The sequence below is a fragment of the Ahaetulla prasina genome, chromosome 1 (genome assembly GCF_028640845.1).
Source record: "Ahaetulla prasina isolate Xishuangbanna chromosome 1, ASM2864084v1, whole genome shotgun sequence".
NCBI classification, from domain to species: domain Eukaryota; kingdom Metazoa; phylum Chordata; class Lepidosauria; order Squamata; family Colubridae; genus Ahaetulla; species Ahaetulla prasina.
The window spans coordinates 304,326,873-304,343,823 of NC_080539.1; the positions used below are offsets into that span (position 1 = coordinate 304,326,873).

Genomic DNA, 16,951 nt, shown 5'->3' on the forward strand with positions numbered 1-16,951 from the left:
GGCAGGCCACTTAAAAACTGCAGGAGTTAACACTGATTAAAAGATACAGACACACACACACACATATACAAACAAGGGACATACCTTTCAAAACCTCTTCATTATCCTCCTTGCTCACTTTTACATCCAGAATGGAAAGTTCACGGGCCTGTGAAAACCAAAGATGCAACATTGTGTCTGATCTATTTCTTTCCTTACATTACATCATATCCCACAATGCAGTGCTTCCTAATGGAGAAAAACGAGGGCATATACCCCTTTTTCTCAACCTGCATCTTGCAGACTTTCGAGCCCATGTGGTTAACACAGACCCAACACCTCTACATTAGAGAAAGCTTCAGGAAGATTCCAGAAGAAGAATCCTTACCACTAGGACACCATTAGAAATCAGTTGCTCAGGAGGACCTGGCCTAAAAAGCAGAGGGAAAACAGAAAAATAAACAAAAAAGAACAAAACCTGGTCCAACTGAAACCGCCATATGTGGGCCTGATTGGGCTAGATTGTAGAGGTGATACAGAAATATAATTTTATGTTATTTTATTTTATTTAAAATATTTATGTATTAAATTATTGTACTTTATCTAATGGTGGATTGCTACCTGTTCGCCCCGGATTGGGCGAACCGGTAGTGGCAGTTGCGGGAGGCTCCGCCCACCCACCCAGACACTTCTGTGCATGCACAGAAGCATCACGCGATGCGCACGCACCCACAAGCGAACCGGTAGTGACGGGTTTTGAAACCCATCCCTGATTTTATCCCATAATTATTATATTTTACCCGATTCTTATTTTAAAATGTTTTTATAGGATTTTATTTCTTAATACGTGTTTGAACCTTGTATTTTGATATGGCTTATAGGCTAATCAATAAAGCTAATCTACCATATTTTTCAGACTATAAGACGTACCTGACTAAGACACACCTAAATTTAGAAGAGAAAATCAACAAAAAGAAGTTTTTGGCCTCCACAAGCCCCATTTTTGGGCCTTTTCCAGCCTTTTTTTTTTTTTGGCCCATTTTCAAGGCTTTTTCTGGCCTGTTTTTGAAGCTTTTTTCAATCCATTTTGAGGCTTTTTTTGGCCCGGTTTTGAGGCTTTTTTCAGCCCATTTTTGGGGCTTTTTTTGGTCCATTTTTGAGGCTTCTTTCAGGCGCATTTTCCCCAAAAATGGCCATAAAAAAGCCTTAAAAACAGGTCAAAAAAGCTTCAAAAACAGGCTGAAAAAAGCCTCGAAAATGGGCTGGAAAAGCCTCAAAAATAAGCCAAAAAAGCCTCAAAAATGGGCCGAAAAAAGCCTCGAAAATGGACTGAAAAAAGCCCCCCAAACAGGCTTAAAAAAAGTCCTGAAAAAGGCCCAAAAATGCGGCATATGGAGGCAAAAAATAACAGCCAACAGGTGGGCAGGGCATCGGTAATATTCAGTCTATAAGACGCACAGACATTTTCACCCCCTTTTGGGAGACAAAAAAGTGCATCTTATAGTCTGAAAAATACGGTAATCTTACAAGTAAGACCAATGTTGTTAGTATTTGCTGTTTTAGAAATAGGGCTTTGTGAATGACTGACAAGGACAAGAAAGGCAATACAAACAGTTGCAAACACTCCTATTCTATAAATTGCCATACAGACAGTCAGATAAATCAAAATGTTTGTGCATTGTGAAACAGAGTGAACTTCTTTACTCACTACATTTTTATCATTTGGCCATGAACTGAATTTAAAGTGGCACCAATAAAACTTAATGGAGTGTGGGAAAACCAAATCCAAATTATAATAATAACAACTGGAGCATCATTTCAATACTATTCACATTGACAAAGTCACCCTCAATCAATTGAAAATGGGCAGTTCTGCTTGGAAAGCATATCTAACATCTCAACAACATCTGCTTATCCCAGATCCTTGGTAAAGGGTCAATAGATTGATAAAAGTGACAAATCCTGCCTAAACATTTAGCTGACTATGTAACCAAGCATAATATTTTTTTTTCATTTTATGACCCTGTAATCCCTTGTATCGGGGTGTAGAAGAGCTAGTAGAACCTCCAAATGGTTGTTTTCACATAATATGAACTAAAATAGGGATGGGAAATTAGTGGTTCAATATCTATAGGAACTCCAGCATAGTTTAGCATATTGTAGGACAAAGTTACATCATATTATGTTTCATTTATTTGGCTACAGTATGCTATATGAACAGAGATCTGTGTTTCAGTCTGTTATGTTACATAAACCCAGGCAATGTATCAGAATATATTTATATGGCATTCCAGAATAGATCATTGCAGAATTATATGGGTTTACTAAACAAAATATTGTAGGACAAGGTAAGGTAAGATAGGATATCTGAATACTCAAAAAACAACAACCAAGCTTTATTATCTGCTGAATAATTCAAAGGAGGAATTTTCCAAGAACCAAACCATGAACAATGAGTTAATGTTTCCTATCAGCTTTTAAATCACTTACACATCTGACAGCTTGAATTCCACTTCTAGAAATTCATAACAATAAGATTGTTCTTGTTTCTGGTAACAGAAAAACATTCATAAAATGTACAGTAACGAAGACATTAACATATGCAGTCCACCAAACAGGAGTCGGGAGGGGAGGAGGAGGCGAGGGAAAGAAGAGGCGAGGGGAAAGGGAAGGGGAGGGGGAGGGGGAAGAGAAAGGAAAGGAAAGGAAAGGAAAGGAAAGGAAAGGAAAGGAAAGGAAAGGAAAGGAAAGGAAAGGAAAGGAAAGGAAAGGAAAGGAAGTTGAGATGACATGTGATTGGAAGTGAAGTCCCCTTTATAAGAACACCCCATTTCTGTGCTCTCCTTTCACAAAACCCATGAAACATACCATTTAATAAACTTGGGAAAATAACATCCATTAGTGTTAAGGAATATATATTGCTCCCAGAAGCACGAAGCTGAAGCCTGAAGATGACGAATGAGACTTCGTCGAAATGTCGCCAAGACACTTCCAATTTTACGCGGGAGAAAACCCGAATAACCAAAGACCTACATATATATATATATATATATATATATATATATATATATATATATATATATATATATATATATATATATATATATATATATATATTTATAAATATATATATATATATATATATATATATATAATAATAATAAATAATAAATATATATGCTTATACCTCCTTATATTTACTCATATATGTGTTTATATACTATATAATCTTTTTGTATGATACCTACATATATTGTTGTGACAAAATAAATAAATAAATGAATAAATGTAAGCTACATTTTCTGCAAGATAACTTTTTGGCCCTCACCTTTGGTTTTAAGGAAAATTTCTCAAGGACTGGACTTCCAGGCTGGAGTTTTGACAAATCAAAAAGAACAATTAAATGGACATCACGATTGGTGACTGGATCAGCATCGCAAACTTCCAACTGTATGATATTCTAGAAACAGAAGAGAAGAAATGGCAATTGCATGCTCCTTTTTACTGATGATAATGTAGATATTTCTGCTGTAATATTTTCTTCCAAATTGATGGAATTTTGCCAATTGACCACAAAAACTCATTATACTCAGAGTAAGAAATCTAATTAGTGTCAGCTCTACAGGCCATCTTTTTCTTGAATTCTTCAGGGCTGCCACATTTAGTGCTGTGGAAAACTTGGAGGGGGATTGCATGGAGTCGCAGGGATATCTAGCCATAATAACATTCCTTTCTCAGAGAGTCAAGGACATTTGGCCTGCACCTGGAGTGGCATGACTGGGAGGCATCTCCAGTTGGGATGGTGCATTGATTGGACCATGTGATGTGGGTGCAGGGGAAGGGACTTGGGCTTTCTTTTGGGTGGGGAAAACCTGGAAGCTTTCAGGTTTGGGTTTTCCCAGATGTGCCATTATGACATCTCTAATAAAATGGAACTTTGAGGAACTGCTAGCCATGGAGTTTTCTTTCGTTGGGGATGTTACTTGGAACCCTAACAATTAGTCAATCTCATTAACTCTGTACATCTTCTAGTTTATTTACTTATGTACAGTATCTATTTATTGCATTTATATCCCCCACCGCACATGCACACACACGATCTGAATCTTATTTTGGATAATCAATGGGGAAGCAGTTAAAAGGAAGTACTATATATTCTCCACTACCATGTATATAAATGGATAAATCCAAGATGTATTTGAAACTTCAGCAGGCAACAATTCTCGCTTTTTAAAATTTGTAGAAAAGTACTATTTTTCATAATATCTTCTCTGTGTCTATTTCTATTTTAGGGGGGAGGTTTATTTTTGAAGAGATTCTCATTTCTCTCAGCAGTTCTTGATACTATCTGTTATGGCAAATCTCTGTCTTCAGATGAGTGATAATTACCTTTTGTTCCTATTTGGAAACTTTGGTCTCAAAATAAAAGGCTGCCATTTTTACCTCAAGCCTTTGGGAAAGTACAAGATCCTATCTTCATAATATTGTTCCAGTTTATGGAGTCTCAACTTATTGCTCAAAATTATGGACCCTTCAGATAAAGGACAAAGAGAAGGAAGAACAGGAGCCAGATTAATAATTATGGTCATTTGGCAATTCCAGGAGATAGTACTGAAGGATTAGCAAACCATCTCCCATTGCCTCTGAATCGCCAGCTCTGAATTCTCATCTCAATCCAAAATCATGGTCTCTACTCTACGACAATAGCAATGCTTTTGTATCAAGAACCGAAAGAGCCAAGAGAGAAAGGTCTATCAGTTCTTTGAAAGAGCACCTTGGACGTCATGTTCCACTTATAAATAACAGTTTATTTTATTATTCCCAAGCACTTCAATTGCTACAATCAACACCAATCAAGTCTAGCTATACTCAGACTTAGGGAAATTGTGGAAATTCTGACTTTTGCCTAGAGCTCATGACATCTTGGCGTATTGTTGATATTGAATGCTTTGTCTTGACCTTAGACTAGAACCTCTCTCCACTCTTTAAATCAGGGGTCTCCAACCTTGGCAACTTTAAGACTTGTGGACTTCAACGCCCAGAATTCCTCAGCCATCTTTGTTGGCTGAGGAATTCTGGGAGTTGAAGTCCACAAGTCTTAAAGTTGCCAAAGTTGGAGACCCCAGCTTTAAATCATCTATTTAATCATGTCCCTGATCCTCTGTAGTCCCAAATTAGCAATGATATCCAGCCCCTCTCTAAACCTATCCCAGTTTGGATCAGAATCCCCAAGACCAAGGCATAGAGTTAGCATTAAAATGTTGAAAAAGGTGCTTAGATGCTGTTTCATCTAAATAATTCCTCCAATGCTAGTGTGGCTAAATATACAGCTCAATTTCCAGGAAAAGTGGTAAATTTGCCTGAAAATTTAACCATATGTTTTTTCTGGGCTATTATATTAGGAAAATATCCCCATGAAAACAACTGTCTATTAAGTTGCCAGAAATTATTAGCACTCTTTTCTTTTATAGCAGATGTCACTGGTATTTTAAAACCCTCACATTAAATATGTGTAATGGAATATATTTCACTACTGGCAACCTCAGGGTATTAGTTTCCAATCTTGGCAATGGATTAACAGTAATCTCTGAACAAAGAGCATTAGCTATCTGATCTCTGCGCCTACACACAAAACTTCTGATTTAGAACTTTCAGTCATACAAGCATCTCCAAATGATAGAAAACAAATATTTCAATAGTTTGTTTTCCTTTTCAAAGTATGAAATCATGAAGTAAACTTTACAGTCTCGTTTCGAAAAGCCTGTTTTGCAACATTTCATGAATTTGTTTATCCTGTAAGCTTGTCAAATAGTATGAATGCTTTGCGACTACATTACACTACCTTGATTTTGGTTTGGATCCTGAAATAAAATGTTTCATTCCAGACTGGGTAGTAAGAATTCCTGACAGTCTGGGTTCTGAATACCTCCTGTGATGCTGTTGGCAGGTGCAAAGTCACGTAGCAATGAGTTGCGGAAACTACAGCAGGAAAAAGAAGAAGTTGGTAATTTTTTTTCCCAAATATTCAACACATCTTAATAAACAAAAGAAATGTAATAGATAAATCCCTATGGTCAAGAGTGCCACATACTTCTAAAGATATCTATTTGTTATATATTAATCTATAGATTATTAGTCATTAAACAGTAATTTAATTACTCCTTAGCAGTAATTTAATTAGTCATTAAACAGTAATTTAAAACAGTAACTGTGAGAGGGACTTTGGAGTCCTAGTGGATGATCACTTAAACATGAGTCAGCACTGTGTGGCAACAGTCAAAAAAGCTAATATAATCCTTTGTTGTATAAACCGAGGCATAGAATCAAAAACACGTGAAGTATTAGTACCGCTTTACAAAGCCTTAGTAAAGCCACACTTGGAATACTGCATCCAGTTTTGATCACCGCATTACAAAAAAGATTATTAGACTTTGGAAAAAGTGCGAAGAGCAACTAAGATGATTAAAGGCCTGGAGACATATGAAGAACAGTTGCGGGATTTGGGTTGGGCTAGTTTAGAGAAAAGAAGGACTAGGGAGCGACATGATAGCAATATTCCAGTATTTGAGAGGCTGCCACAAAGAAGAAGAGGTCAGTTTATTTTCCAACGCACCAGAGGGGCAGAACAAGAAACAATGGATGGAAACTAATCAAGGAGAGAAGCAACCTGTGGAACAGCTTGCCTCCAGAAGTTGTGAGAGTTTCATCACTGAAAGTTTTTAAAGAAGAGATTGGACAGTCACTTGTCTGAAATGGTATATGGGTCTCCTGCTTCAGCAGAGGGCTGGACTAGAAGACCTCCATGGTCCCTTCTAGCTCTATTCTGATTCTGAAATACATGCCACCAAGAGTCAAAGTGATTGTTGCAGACTAAAAATGCAATAAATAAACGGATTATTTATTTATATTTATACCCCGCCCTTCTCCGAAGACTCAGGGCGGCTTACACTATGTTAAGCAATAGTCTTCATCCTATTTGTATATTATATACAAAGTCAACTTATTGCCCCCAACAATCTGGGTCCTCATTTTACCTACCTTATAAAGGATGGAAGGCTGAGTCAACCTTGGGCCTGGTGGGACTTGAACCTGCAATAATTGCAGGCAGCTGTTGTTAATAACAGGCTGTTTAGCAGCCTGCGCCACTCTGGACCCTTAAGTGATTAAGTGATTTAAAGGTTTTTCAGAACTTTAGATTCTGAGAAACTCTTATTAAGATGTAGAATTTTAAAAACAATTTTGTATAGTGGAAATGAGATACAACTTAATGAGATAAAACATCAAAAGAGTATAGGAGCAGTGCAAACTGGGTAGAAGACTGATTCTATTCATGGAAAAAGTGTAATACGAAAGCATGTTCTGGCTTGGGTTCCAGAAGAGACTATTTGAAGATGCACTGCAGGAAATGAATTGAAAACTAAAAATTCATAGACATGCTTTTGGGTTGGAGGCAAAGTGGTGCATTAACAGGAAACCAAAACCTAGAGACTAGTGGTAGAGAATCAGTGGAAAAATCTGGAATAAAAGCAAGAGATTGGAAAAAAAATTATATCCTATATAAACTGTGAACAATCAAATTTAGTATATTTTATTTTGCCCTAAATCACAAAATAATCTCTAAAATTCTGAGCTCAGCTTTTCTTAATTTCTGTTTCTGTGAGATCAATGCAATTAAGTAATTCAACTCTATTTTTCAACCATAACATGCCAGAAACTTACTAGGTGTATCAGAGGTAACGATACTGGCTTTCAGAATCTTGATTGACAGCAGGGCTAGTGGAAATAGTTGGTTCTGCAATGGAAACAAAGCCAATAATGAGGACCTGAGTCAGTCCCTAGGATCTAGCATGTGCTATTGTACACCACCATCCATCCATGTTCCTTTCATTTGACTCTGTAAACCACTTAGAAAGGGCTGTTCTAAGTGCTATTGCAATTTATTATAGGCCACTTATGAAATTTCCCTACAATGCACAGCTATAAAAGATCCTTAGATGCTGCTATGGAGTTCTGGTGCAATGCAGAAGGGAAGGGCCATTCTGGTTTAGTAGCCCTTAAACTCATGAAATGCATACTTTCCTTGTTCTTTTAATTTTCAGATTTTTCCAGTTTACTTCCGATCATTGCCATACTGCAGAGCTATTGTTGCTAGATCGAATATTAAGATTTTATTATCTTCAATAGTTAAATTATTATACTTTCCAAATTCAGGTTACTTTCCTTATGGGAAGTCCTTGTAAATAAACATAAAAATGGCCACACTTATACAATAATCTGTGTGATACGGCCCGTATCTTGGATTTGTAGATGGATATTATATGATGCTTAACTGCTGTATGTTTTTATTTTTCGGTTATGTAATTTATGTGTTTATGTGAAAGGGCTTCATATTAAGCTCTGTAAAACTGGTAAGCTCAGGAAACATGAAGCACTGGGATTTCTGGAAAAATCGATATTGCTGATAGCGTTTAATTGGTAGAATTTTGAAATCTGGTCATGGTAATTAATTTTTCTGCAGAGTTACTTTGAGTATTGCAGAGATTAACAGCAAAATTAATATTAGACCAGCAATCAAGAAGTAAACAATAATCAAGGAACTACAAGTAAACAACAGCCTAATCAGGAAATCACCAAGAATACTCCTACAATACTGACAGGACAAGTCACTAATAAATAAAAACAAGAGCAAACCCCACTCCCTTCTAGCACTGATGATGTTACCTAGTTTAGTTATGAAACTTCTGCAAGAAAAACCACCAAGCTCAAAGAGCACCAAGGACCCAACAGTTCAGAGATGGGTTTCAGCAGGTTCTGACCAGTTATGGAGAACCGGTAGTGGAAATTTTGAGTAGTTCAGAGAACCGTTAGTAAAAATTCTGACTGGCCCCACCCTCCATCTATTCTCTGCCTCCCAAGTCCCAACTGATTGGGAGGAAATAGGAATTTTGCAGTAACCTTCCCCTGGAATGGGGAGGGAATGGAGATTTTACAGTATCCTTCCCCTCCACACCCACCAAACCATGCCACACCCACCAAGCCACGCCCACAGAACCAGCAGTAAAAAAAATTGAAACCCACCACTCCAACAGTTCAACCCTGAGTTACAAATATTTTATCAGTCACTTTCCATTTCTGTGGATGGTTTCCTTGTCATACATATTTTCATGGGTACCATTTTATGTGTATACATACACATACACACACAATGAAATTGAATTATTATATGTACCAAGTTAAAGTATCAAAACACACATAAAAGGAGACATAATAAAAGCTTGTATTTCAAAAATGCTTTCTTAATGCTGTACCTCTATCTAAGGATGTCTTCATCCAGTTATAACTTTTTCCTTGTAAGTCAAATCGTGTTGTATTCAAAACCTTACAGAATTTTTATTTTTCTCTTTCCAAGCTTCCTACTTGTCTCACTTTCTTTAAGGATACTTTGTGCTTGCATTTAAGGATTCCCATGTTTAGCATTTTGTAATACAACCATTTTATTATCTTTAATCATTTTTATTACTGTAGAAATAAATGGGAAGTTATAGAAATTGAGATCATAAAACAAGAAGTGCTGCATTTGCACTATGAAGCAGCTGCTCTCTCTGCAATAAGTGATTGGTTTAATTTAACGGAGGAAAGAATTCTAAATATAGAAGGTTATGACTTGCTATATGGATGGCATGCATATTTAATTTATGACAAAAAAGTGGATAAGGCTTTTAAAAATCATGTGTTAAGAACTGCTTTTTTGCGTGTTTGGAAAAAATACTCTTATAAACTACATTATAAGGTTCCTATGTGGGCAAGTCCTAGACATACAATAGAGAATATAAATATAGAACAGAATCAGGAAATGATTACATATAAAGATATTTTGTATACTGAAAGAGGTAATTTGCAATTAAAATCTCTGCACATATTAAAAGAAGGGAAAAATTATACTTGGTTTCAATATGAGCAACTACGTGCTAGATGGAAGGAAGATCAGAAAATTGGTATAGTGCAGAATGAGGAAAATTTGGTAAAGCAAATTAGAAACCAGTCTCAGGAGCATATAAAGAGATTGTATGACATGTTACTTGAAATAGATTCTGAAAGGGATTTGGTAAAGGACTGTATGATAAAGTGGGCACAAAATTTTCAGGAGCCAATATTATTGGAAACTTGGGGAAAAAATTGGGTTAGAAATGTTAAATTCACCAGGCACAGAATTTAAGGGAAATTTTTTATAAAATGTTTTATAGATGGCATTTAGATCCTAAGAAATTATCGTGTATGTATCCAGATATGCAAGCAAAATGCTGGAGATGTAATTGTGATGACTCTACATATTTTCATATTTGGTGGACTTGTAAGGATATTAAGGCCTTTTGGATAAAAATTTGGTGGATTTTACAAAATGTTCTGAAAAAGAAGATAAAGTTCCTGCTGCAATTTTTTCTGCTGGGAATTACTGTACAATAATTGAGACTAAATTGATTTTAAATCTAATAACAGCGGCAAGATCACTGATAGGACAGTATTGGAAGAAAAAAGAAGTACCTACAATAGAAGAATGGATATTGAAAGTTGCCAATTTGGCTGAGATGGCAAAAATCTCAGCCTTTTTGAAAGACAATACGCAAGAAAGATACTTAAAGGAATGGAAAAAATGGATTGACTATATTCAAAGTAGATATCAGACTAAGAATTATCAGACTGCCTTTGAATGATTAGGATGTATTATTTCTGATTGTTTTGGGGGAGGTTAGGAACTGATGAGAATTGTAGGAGTATAATTGAGTTGGGAGGGAAATTTTTTTAGCATATGTTTGTTTTATTTTTAACTATACCTTGTGTTTGTTCCGGGAAGTCCGGGGGGAGGGGGGGAGGGGGGAGGGGGGGAAAGGGGGGGAATTTTGTAAAACTTTTTCAATAAAAAAAAAGAAGTGCTGCATTTGCAAATAGAAATTCCAGGACTCGTTATACATTTAATTAAAGCATAAATATATAGTTAATCCATCTTTTAATGGGCACACCATTAATTATTTCCCTTCAAAGCTGCCTATAAAATTGTAGTCCAGTTCCTCTTATATAACCGATGGGTTTCAAACAATACGAAATTATAGAACTAACCAGACAAGTTATTTTTTCCCCAGGAGAAGCTGACTTATTTTTAGCATCAAAATTACAGACCTTTTCATTCATCAGCGGTTTCTTAGCAAATTTGGTGACCTATGTGTACCTGTATCATCTCACACTCAGGGAGGTTTATTTGTACACCCATCTGCACCTAATTTCCAGAGTCTTGGTTCTTGATCTGTGCTATAAGGCCTCCTTCCACCCTTCCTGCTTTTCATGGATTTACTCAAACCCTGACATTACTTTCTTTGACTGCAGCACAGAAATCTGCATCTTCCCAAGAAATACAGCATGTAGGTGGGTGATAGTCAAAGTAGCATTTCCAGGTCTGATTTCATCAACTTGCTATATGAAATTCCTGAACTGCCAGCTCCGCCTTCTTTACATATATAATTGCAGTTATATAACTAATTAAACACTTTCAAATGAGCTTCACAGTAGCAAAGGTGCACAGTTCACTTTTCATCCTGTCTTGTCTAAATATTAATATCCTGCTAAGGAAAATAATTAAGGAATCTCCTCTTGTGGCAGAGAGATGTATCCATAACTTCTCCTATAATCCTTGTACTAATTTTCCTCAGTTCTCTGGACACTTTTTGGCTCCTACCATAGTATCCTGTCTTTTCTCCTCCAAAAAAACATCCATCCCAAAAACCCATTCAGGATAAATTAGCTCACCTCTTTGTAGATGTTTCATTACCTGACTAAGAAATATTATGTTACCTGGTCAGGTAATGAAACATCTCCAAGCAAGCAACCAAGACACTAGAGACTCCACAGATTCCCAGATATCCTGACTCCCCTAAGAAGGCCTTGTCTTATAAATACAAAAGGAACAGTGACTGGAAAACATTGTATTTTAAAAAACGCATTTGTCTAATCAGTACATTCAGTTAATTGCGTATAAAGCATTCAATGCACAGAGTCCCTCAAATGCATATAAAACAATGTATTTTGGGAAATTATATATCCAGGATCTGTATAACTATGGCACTTTGGTATCTGACTTTTAAACTATTTAAACTATCTGTTAAAGTTGGAATTGAATATATATATACATTGACACAGATGGGGACCTCCTCATTCCTAGCTGACTGCCATATGTTCTATACCAGTGGTCCCCAACCTTTCCAGCTTGGCGGCCCAGCCCAATGAAAGGGGTGGGGGGGCGTGTGAGTGGCAGACACATGCGGACAGCTCCATTCATGCCAGTGGTGTGCACGCGGGCCCTCTACTTGTGCAAATGGAGCTTCATGCTTGAGCAGAGGGTGCTTGTGCTCATGTGCAAAGCTCCACTCAAGCGAGCTGCAGGCACTTGCGCTTGCGCACAAAGCTCCACTCGCACGAACGGAGGGCACTCAGGCGCAAAGCTCCATTTGCTTGTGAGCTTTGTGTGCATGTGCTTGCTCATGCAAGTTGAGCTTTGTGCATGTGTGCTTGCTCACACAAATAGAAGTTCGTGCACGTGAACTTGCTCGCTTCATGCGTACACGCTTGCCCATTTCTCCTGCAGCCCAGTTTTCCAACAGGCTATGGCCCGATAGTGAGCCCCCATTCTATGCAATTTCCAGCAGCTATTCTATGACAGTATAATACAATAAACACATTGCCAGGCCTGGAAACCATACTAGACTTTAGGGTTCCAGACACTGCCACATTTTTCCCCTGAGGGGAAAAAGGGGGGTTGAGGGGTATGGTAACATTCTTCAAGCGGTCAAGGTTGGATGGTGTTCACATCTGCAGGAGGAGTGGCAAGAAGATATTCAAATGAACTGGGAGAACGTGGGACCATGTGACCAGCAAAGGGGTTAGGGGGGTGGGACTCTTGGGGTTTGTATAACTGGGAAAAGAATCCGGAAGTTCAGTTTTGGAATTTCACTCATCGTGTGCCAGTTTCCTCATGCTAGTAAAGAACTCTGAAAGACAATGGCTTCTGAGTTTGTTTTATGCAGAAGAGGTTTTTCTGGAACCCTGACACACATTTTCTGAAATCTTTTTTATCATTAATTGAATCCAAACGTGTATATACTTTACCAGACAAACTCATGGAGAACTACAATATCATCACACAGAGGAATGTATTCCTCTCCAACATTAACCTTCATGAAAGGAGGTTGTCCAGCTTTTCAGCAGAAGCTATTCTTATGGCATTTTGACCATACACTCCCCCAAAACAAGTAGTCCTCAACTAATGACCACAACTGGGACCAGAATTCCCGTTACTAAGCAAGATGGTTGTTAAGTGAGTTACATCCAATTTTACAAATGTTATCTTTCTGTCATGTGAATCCCTGCAATTGTTCAGTAAATCACATGGTCATTAAGTGAATCCAGCTTCCCCCATTGATTTTGCTTGTCAGAAACCAGCTGGGAAAATTGCAGGTGGAAATCCCATGACCCTGGGATGCTGCAACCGTCGTAAATACATGCCAGTCGCTAAATGCCTGAATTTGGATGCTGGGATTGTGAGGATGCTGCAACTATCATAACTGTGAAGACATAAGTCACTTTTTTAATGCTGTTGTACTTTTGAATGGTCACTAAACAAATGGTATAACTCGAGGCCCTACCTGTATCCTATTTCTGTTATCAGAAATAGGTTATAATTTACATTTTCTTTCTCTTCTGAATTCTTTTCTTTTTTAAAATTCTCGTATTTTTTTTTCTTTTTTAATGCTTTTATTGCATTAATTATGCCCCTTCATATTTAAATGACAAACTTTGAAATGCAGCAGGCACCAACTTCCTTAGATGCTATTGTATGATGCGGGCAGCCACCAAGAAATCAACAGGGTACAATCTCACAAAATGTTAGCTACATCTTATAACTTGTTTTTAAAAAAAATAATACATAATTTGCAGGGTTCCAAAATTTCATCGTTGATAGTTTCAAAGACTTCTAGATTGTTTTAAAACAATAACCATAACAAAGAAGCAAACAAGCAGGATTAATAATCATCATGAAACCAAAACTACGGAAACAAGGTGAATGAATTAATATGCCACTTAATGTGCTGAAATCCAAATGAACAGCCAGATTTTCTTCCCAAACCTGCTACTTAAGACTGAGATGTTGAAAGGTAATCAGCATTCTCCCAGCTACCGGTTTTTGCTTTGTGTTTTTACTGGCACTTGTGGCAACTTTTGCAAGGATACCTTAAATCTGTCTTCAGTCTTCTCAAATCACTTTTCTGCTCCTATCCTTTTAAAATAATACATCAACAACAAGGAAGTTGATTGACATTCTTAAGACGTTTGCTTTGTCCATAAAGTTTAAATGAATTTTCAGCCATTCCTTTCATTGCCCAACCAATTTTATAACGTTCAAACCCACCCAGTAATCGATTAGTATCTTCTTCATCCTGTAGAGAAAGAAAACCCACCCGTTTATCAAAACACCCAGAAACTATTCAAAGTTTGAAATAGGGCCAACATTTGAAAATTTCAGAAAATTCAGATTGACTGAAAGATTATAGGGAATGTACCTAGTTGTTATGATTTCTCAGCAGAGCTTCCCCAAAAAAATATAGAAAGCAATAGTATTCTCTTCCTTACCTTCTCTTCTGTGGTCTCCATTCTTGTCAAATAGTCTTTTCATAAACACTAGAAACAATTGAGCAGTTAGTTGACAGACAGACAACACTCAAATCTGTTGTCGCTCTTCCTTGGCACATCCCAAAAGACAAGAATCATATATGCACGTTCCTGGCTCCACCCAATGTGATTTCTGGATAAGAAAACAAGAAAGGACTGTTGTTTTTTTCTAGCCCAAGAAATAACTGCAGAGTCAAACTTCACCACCATAAACCAAATATGAAGTAACCAACCATTATCTGTCTGAATCCTAAAGTAATGCATTCATTGGAGTACAAATAGCCCCTGATTTTTCTCTCCTTCTCTTCTTATTACATACACAAACAGTAGCTATTTTCTTCTTATAATTACCCATTTTTCAGGTATGATGTGGTAGACCCAGGATCCCCAACCCCTAGGCCCGTGATGGCGAACCTATGGTACATGTGCCATAGGTGGCACATGGAGCCATATCGGTGGGCATGTGAGCTCAGCTCCGGTCAGCTGATTTTTGGGCCTTCTGGGCCACCCAGAAGTAGGGAAACAGGCTGCCTCCGGAGGGCCTGGGGGGGTAGGGAAGGCCCGTTTTTTGCTCTCCCCAGGCTCCAGAGCCTCTCTAGGAGCCTGGGGAGGGCAAAAACGGCCCATTTGCCAAGTTGGTTGGTTGGCTGGTTGGTTATGTGTCTTCAAGCCAGTGTTGCCTCTTAACATATACAAGTAGATAAACTTTCTCCCACCCAGATGATATGTCCCAGGTCACTCCTTAGGGTTTTCTAATGTACACCTAGCATCATTATAATGAAGTCCATCCACCATGTTGCTGGTCATCATCTTGTGTTACAAAAAGGTCGTTCAAAGTAATGTAGATAGAAGGCTTGAATATAAATTGTAATTCTCTATAATGCTTCAACATCTCTTCCTGTGATCTTGGGCCAAGGGTAGCTACATTATCCTAGGAATTGTCCTAAAATAGAACAGTATGATGAGGAAGACTCTAGTGGCAACTAATATGATTGTCTCCTGGGAAATGTTCTTCCTATTCTCCAAGATAGTGTAGCAATCTAATATACCTAATTACATTGCTGAATTTAAATATTTTGCTACATCTATCTCATTGCCTGAAACTATCCTAACACAATAAAAAGGGTTTTAAAACAGCAATGAGGCACTACCATTTTATTGGCATAAATGAGCCACGATGGTTCAGTGGTTAGAGTGCAGTACTGCAGGCTACTTCTGCTGATCACTGGGTGCCAGCAGTTTGGCAGTTCGAATCTCACCAGGCTCAAGGTTGACTTAGCCTTCCATCCTTCCGAAGTCTGTAAAATGAGGACCCAAATTATTGGGGCAATATGCTGACTCTGTAAACTGCTTAGAGAGGGCTGTAAAGCACTATGAAGTGGTATATAAATCTAAGTGCTATTGCTATTGCTATAAACCATCTAGCATACAAGTTATTGATGTGCCTCATAACAAAATGTTCTTAGAATTATTAACAATACTATTTCACTTGTTGAAATTAGGGACAAAACAATGTTTACAATTCTGTTCCTTGTGTCCCTTCTTTTTTTCTTTTCTACCTGAGAGGACATTTTTGTTCAAACAATCACACTTTTCCTGGGGACCCCCCACCCATAAAACATCTATCCTTTTCTTTGTCTGGGATCTTTCCCGGTACATTTCTCTTTGCTATACAACTATAGCATATAAAGCGTGGCGCCAGCCTCCCATTTCATATTCAACTCATTCTGCATATATTGTGATGCTTCCAACAAAATAGAAGGTGCAATGCAGTGGCAAGAAAGAAGATGAGAACCCAAAAGCTACTGTGTTTCCCCAAAAATAAGACCCTGTCTTATATTTTTTTGAACCCTGAAATAAGCCCTTGGCCTTATTGCCATATGCTCAAAAGCCTGATTGGGCTTATTATCAGGGGATGTCTTATTTTGGGGGAAACAGGGTATATTGGAAAAAAAAAGTTAGAAAAGAGAAATTGAGACAGAAGAAGCCAAATGACAAAAAGAGGAGCTATGAATTTTTACAACTAAACTGAAATTTTATGAAGAGCCGCCCAAACAAGTTGGGACTCGGTCAGGAACATTCCTGAATGATGCCCTTATATGACTATTGACACATGCTTAGCTCTCTGCATTTTTCATGATGCAAATATCTCAACTAGCTAGCTAGAAACCACAGAGGCTCCATGAGTGACAGCAGGTTTTACCAAATCAGTATTCACAGAGTATTTGAAATGCATATCAGGAGTGGATGTGATTCT

General features: G+C 37.6%; 1 protein-coding gene across 1 annotated transcript in view; it reads right to left on the minus strand.

Moving 5' to 3' along the window:
* The window catches only part of LOC131187600 (cytosolic phospholipase A2 beta-like), a 45,754-nt gene extending 30,970 nt beyond the window's left edge, over positions 1–14,784 (minus strand). Inside the window, exons 1-7 of the mRNA XM_058162026.1 lie at positions 14,656–14,784; positions 7,699–7,771; positions 5,822–5,958; positions 3,308–3,439; positions 2,470–2,528; positions 368–410; positions 85–148 (exon numbers count right to left, since the gene is read on the minus strand). Coding sequence (XP_058018009.1) covers positions 85–148; positions 368–410; positions 2,470–2,528; positions 3,308–3,439; positions 5,822–5,958; positions 7,699–7,771; positions 14,656–14,676 — 529 coding nt within the window. The 5' untranslated portion in view covers positions 14,677–14,784. The remainder of the gene's footprint in view (positions 1–84; positions 149–367; positions 411–2,469; positions 2,529–3,307; positions 3,440–5,821; positions 5,959–7,698; positions 7,772–14,655) is intronic.
* Between the last annotated feature and the right edge of the window lie 2,167 nt (positions 14,785–16,951).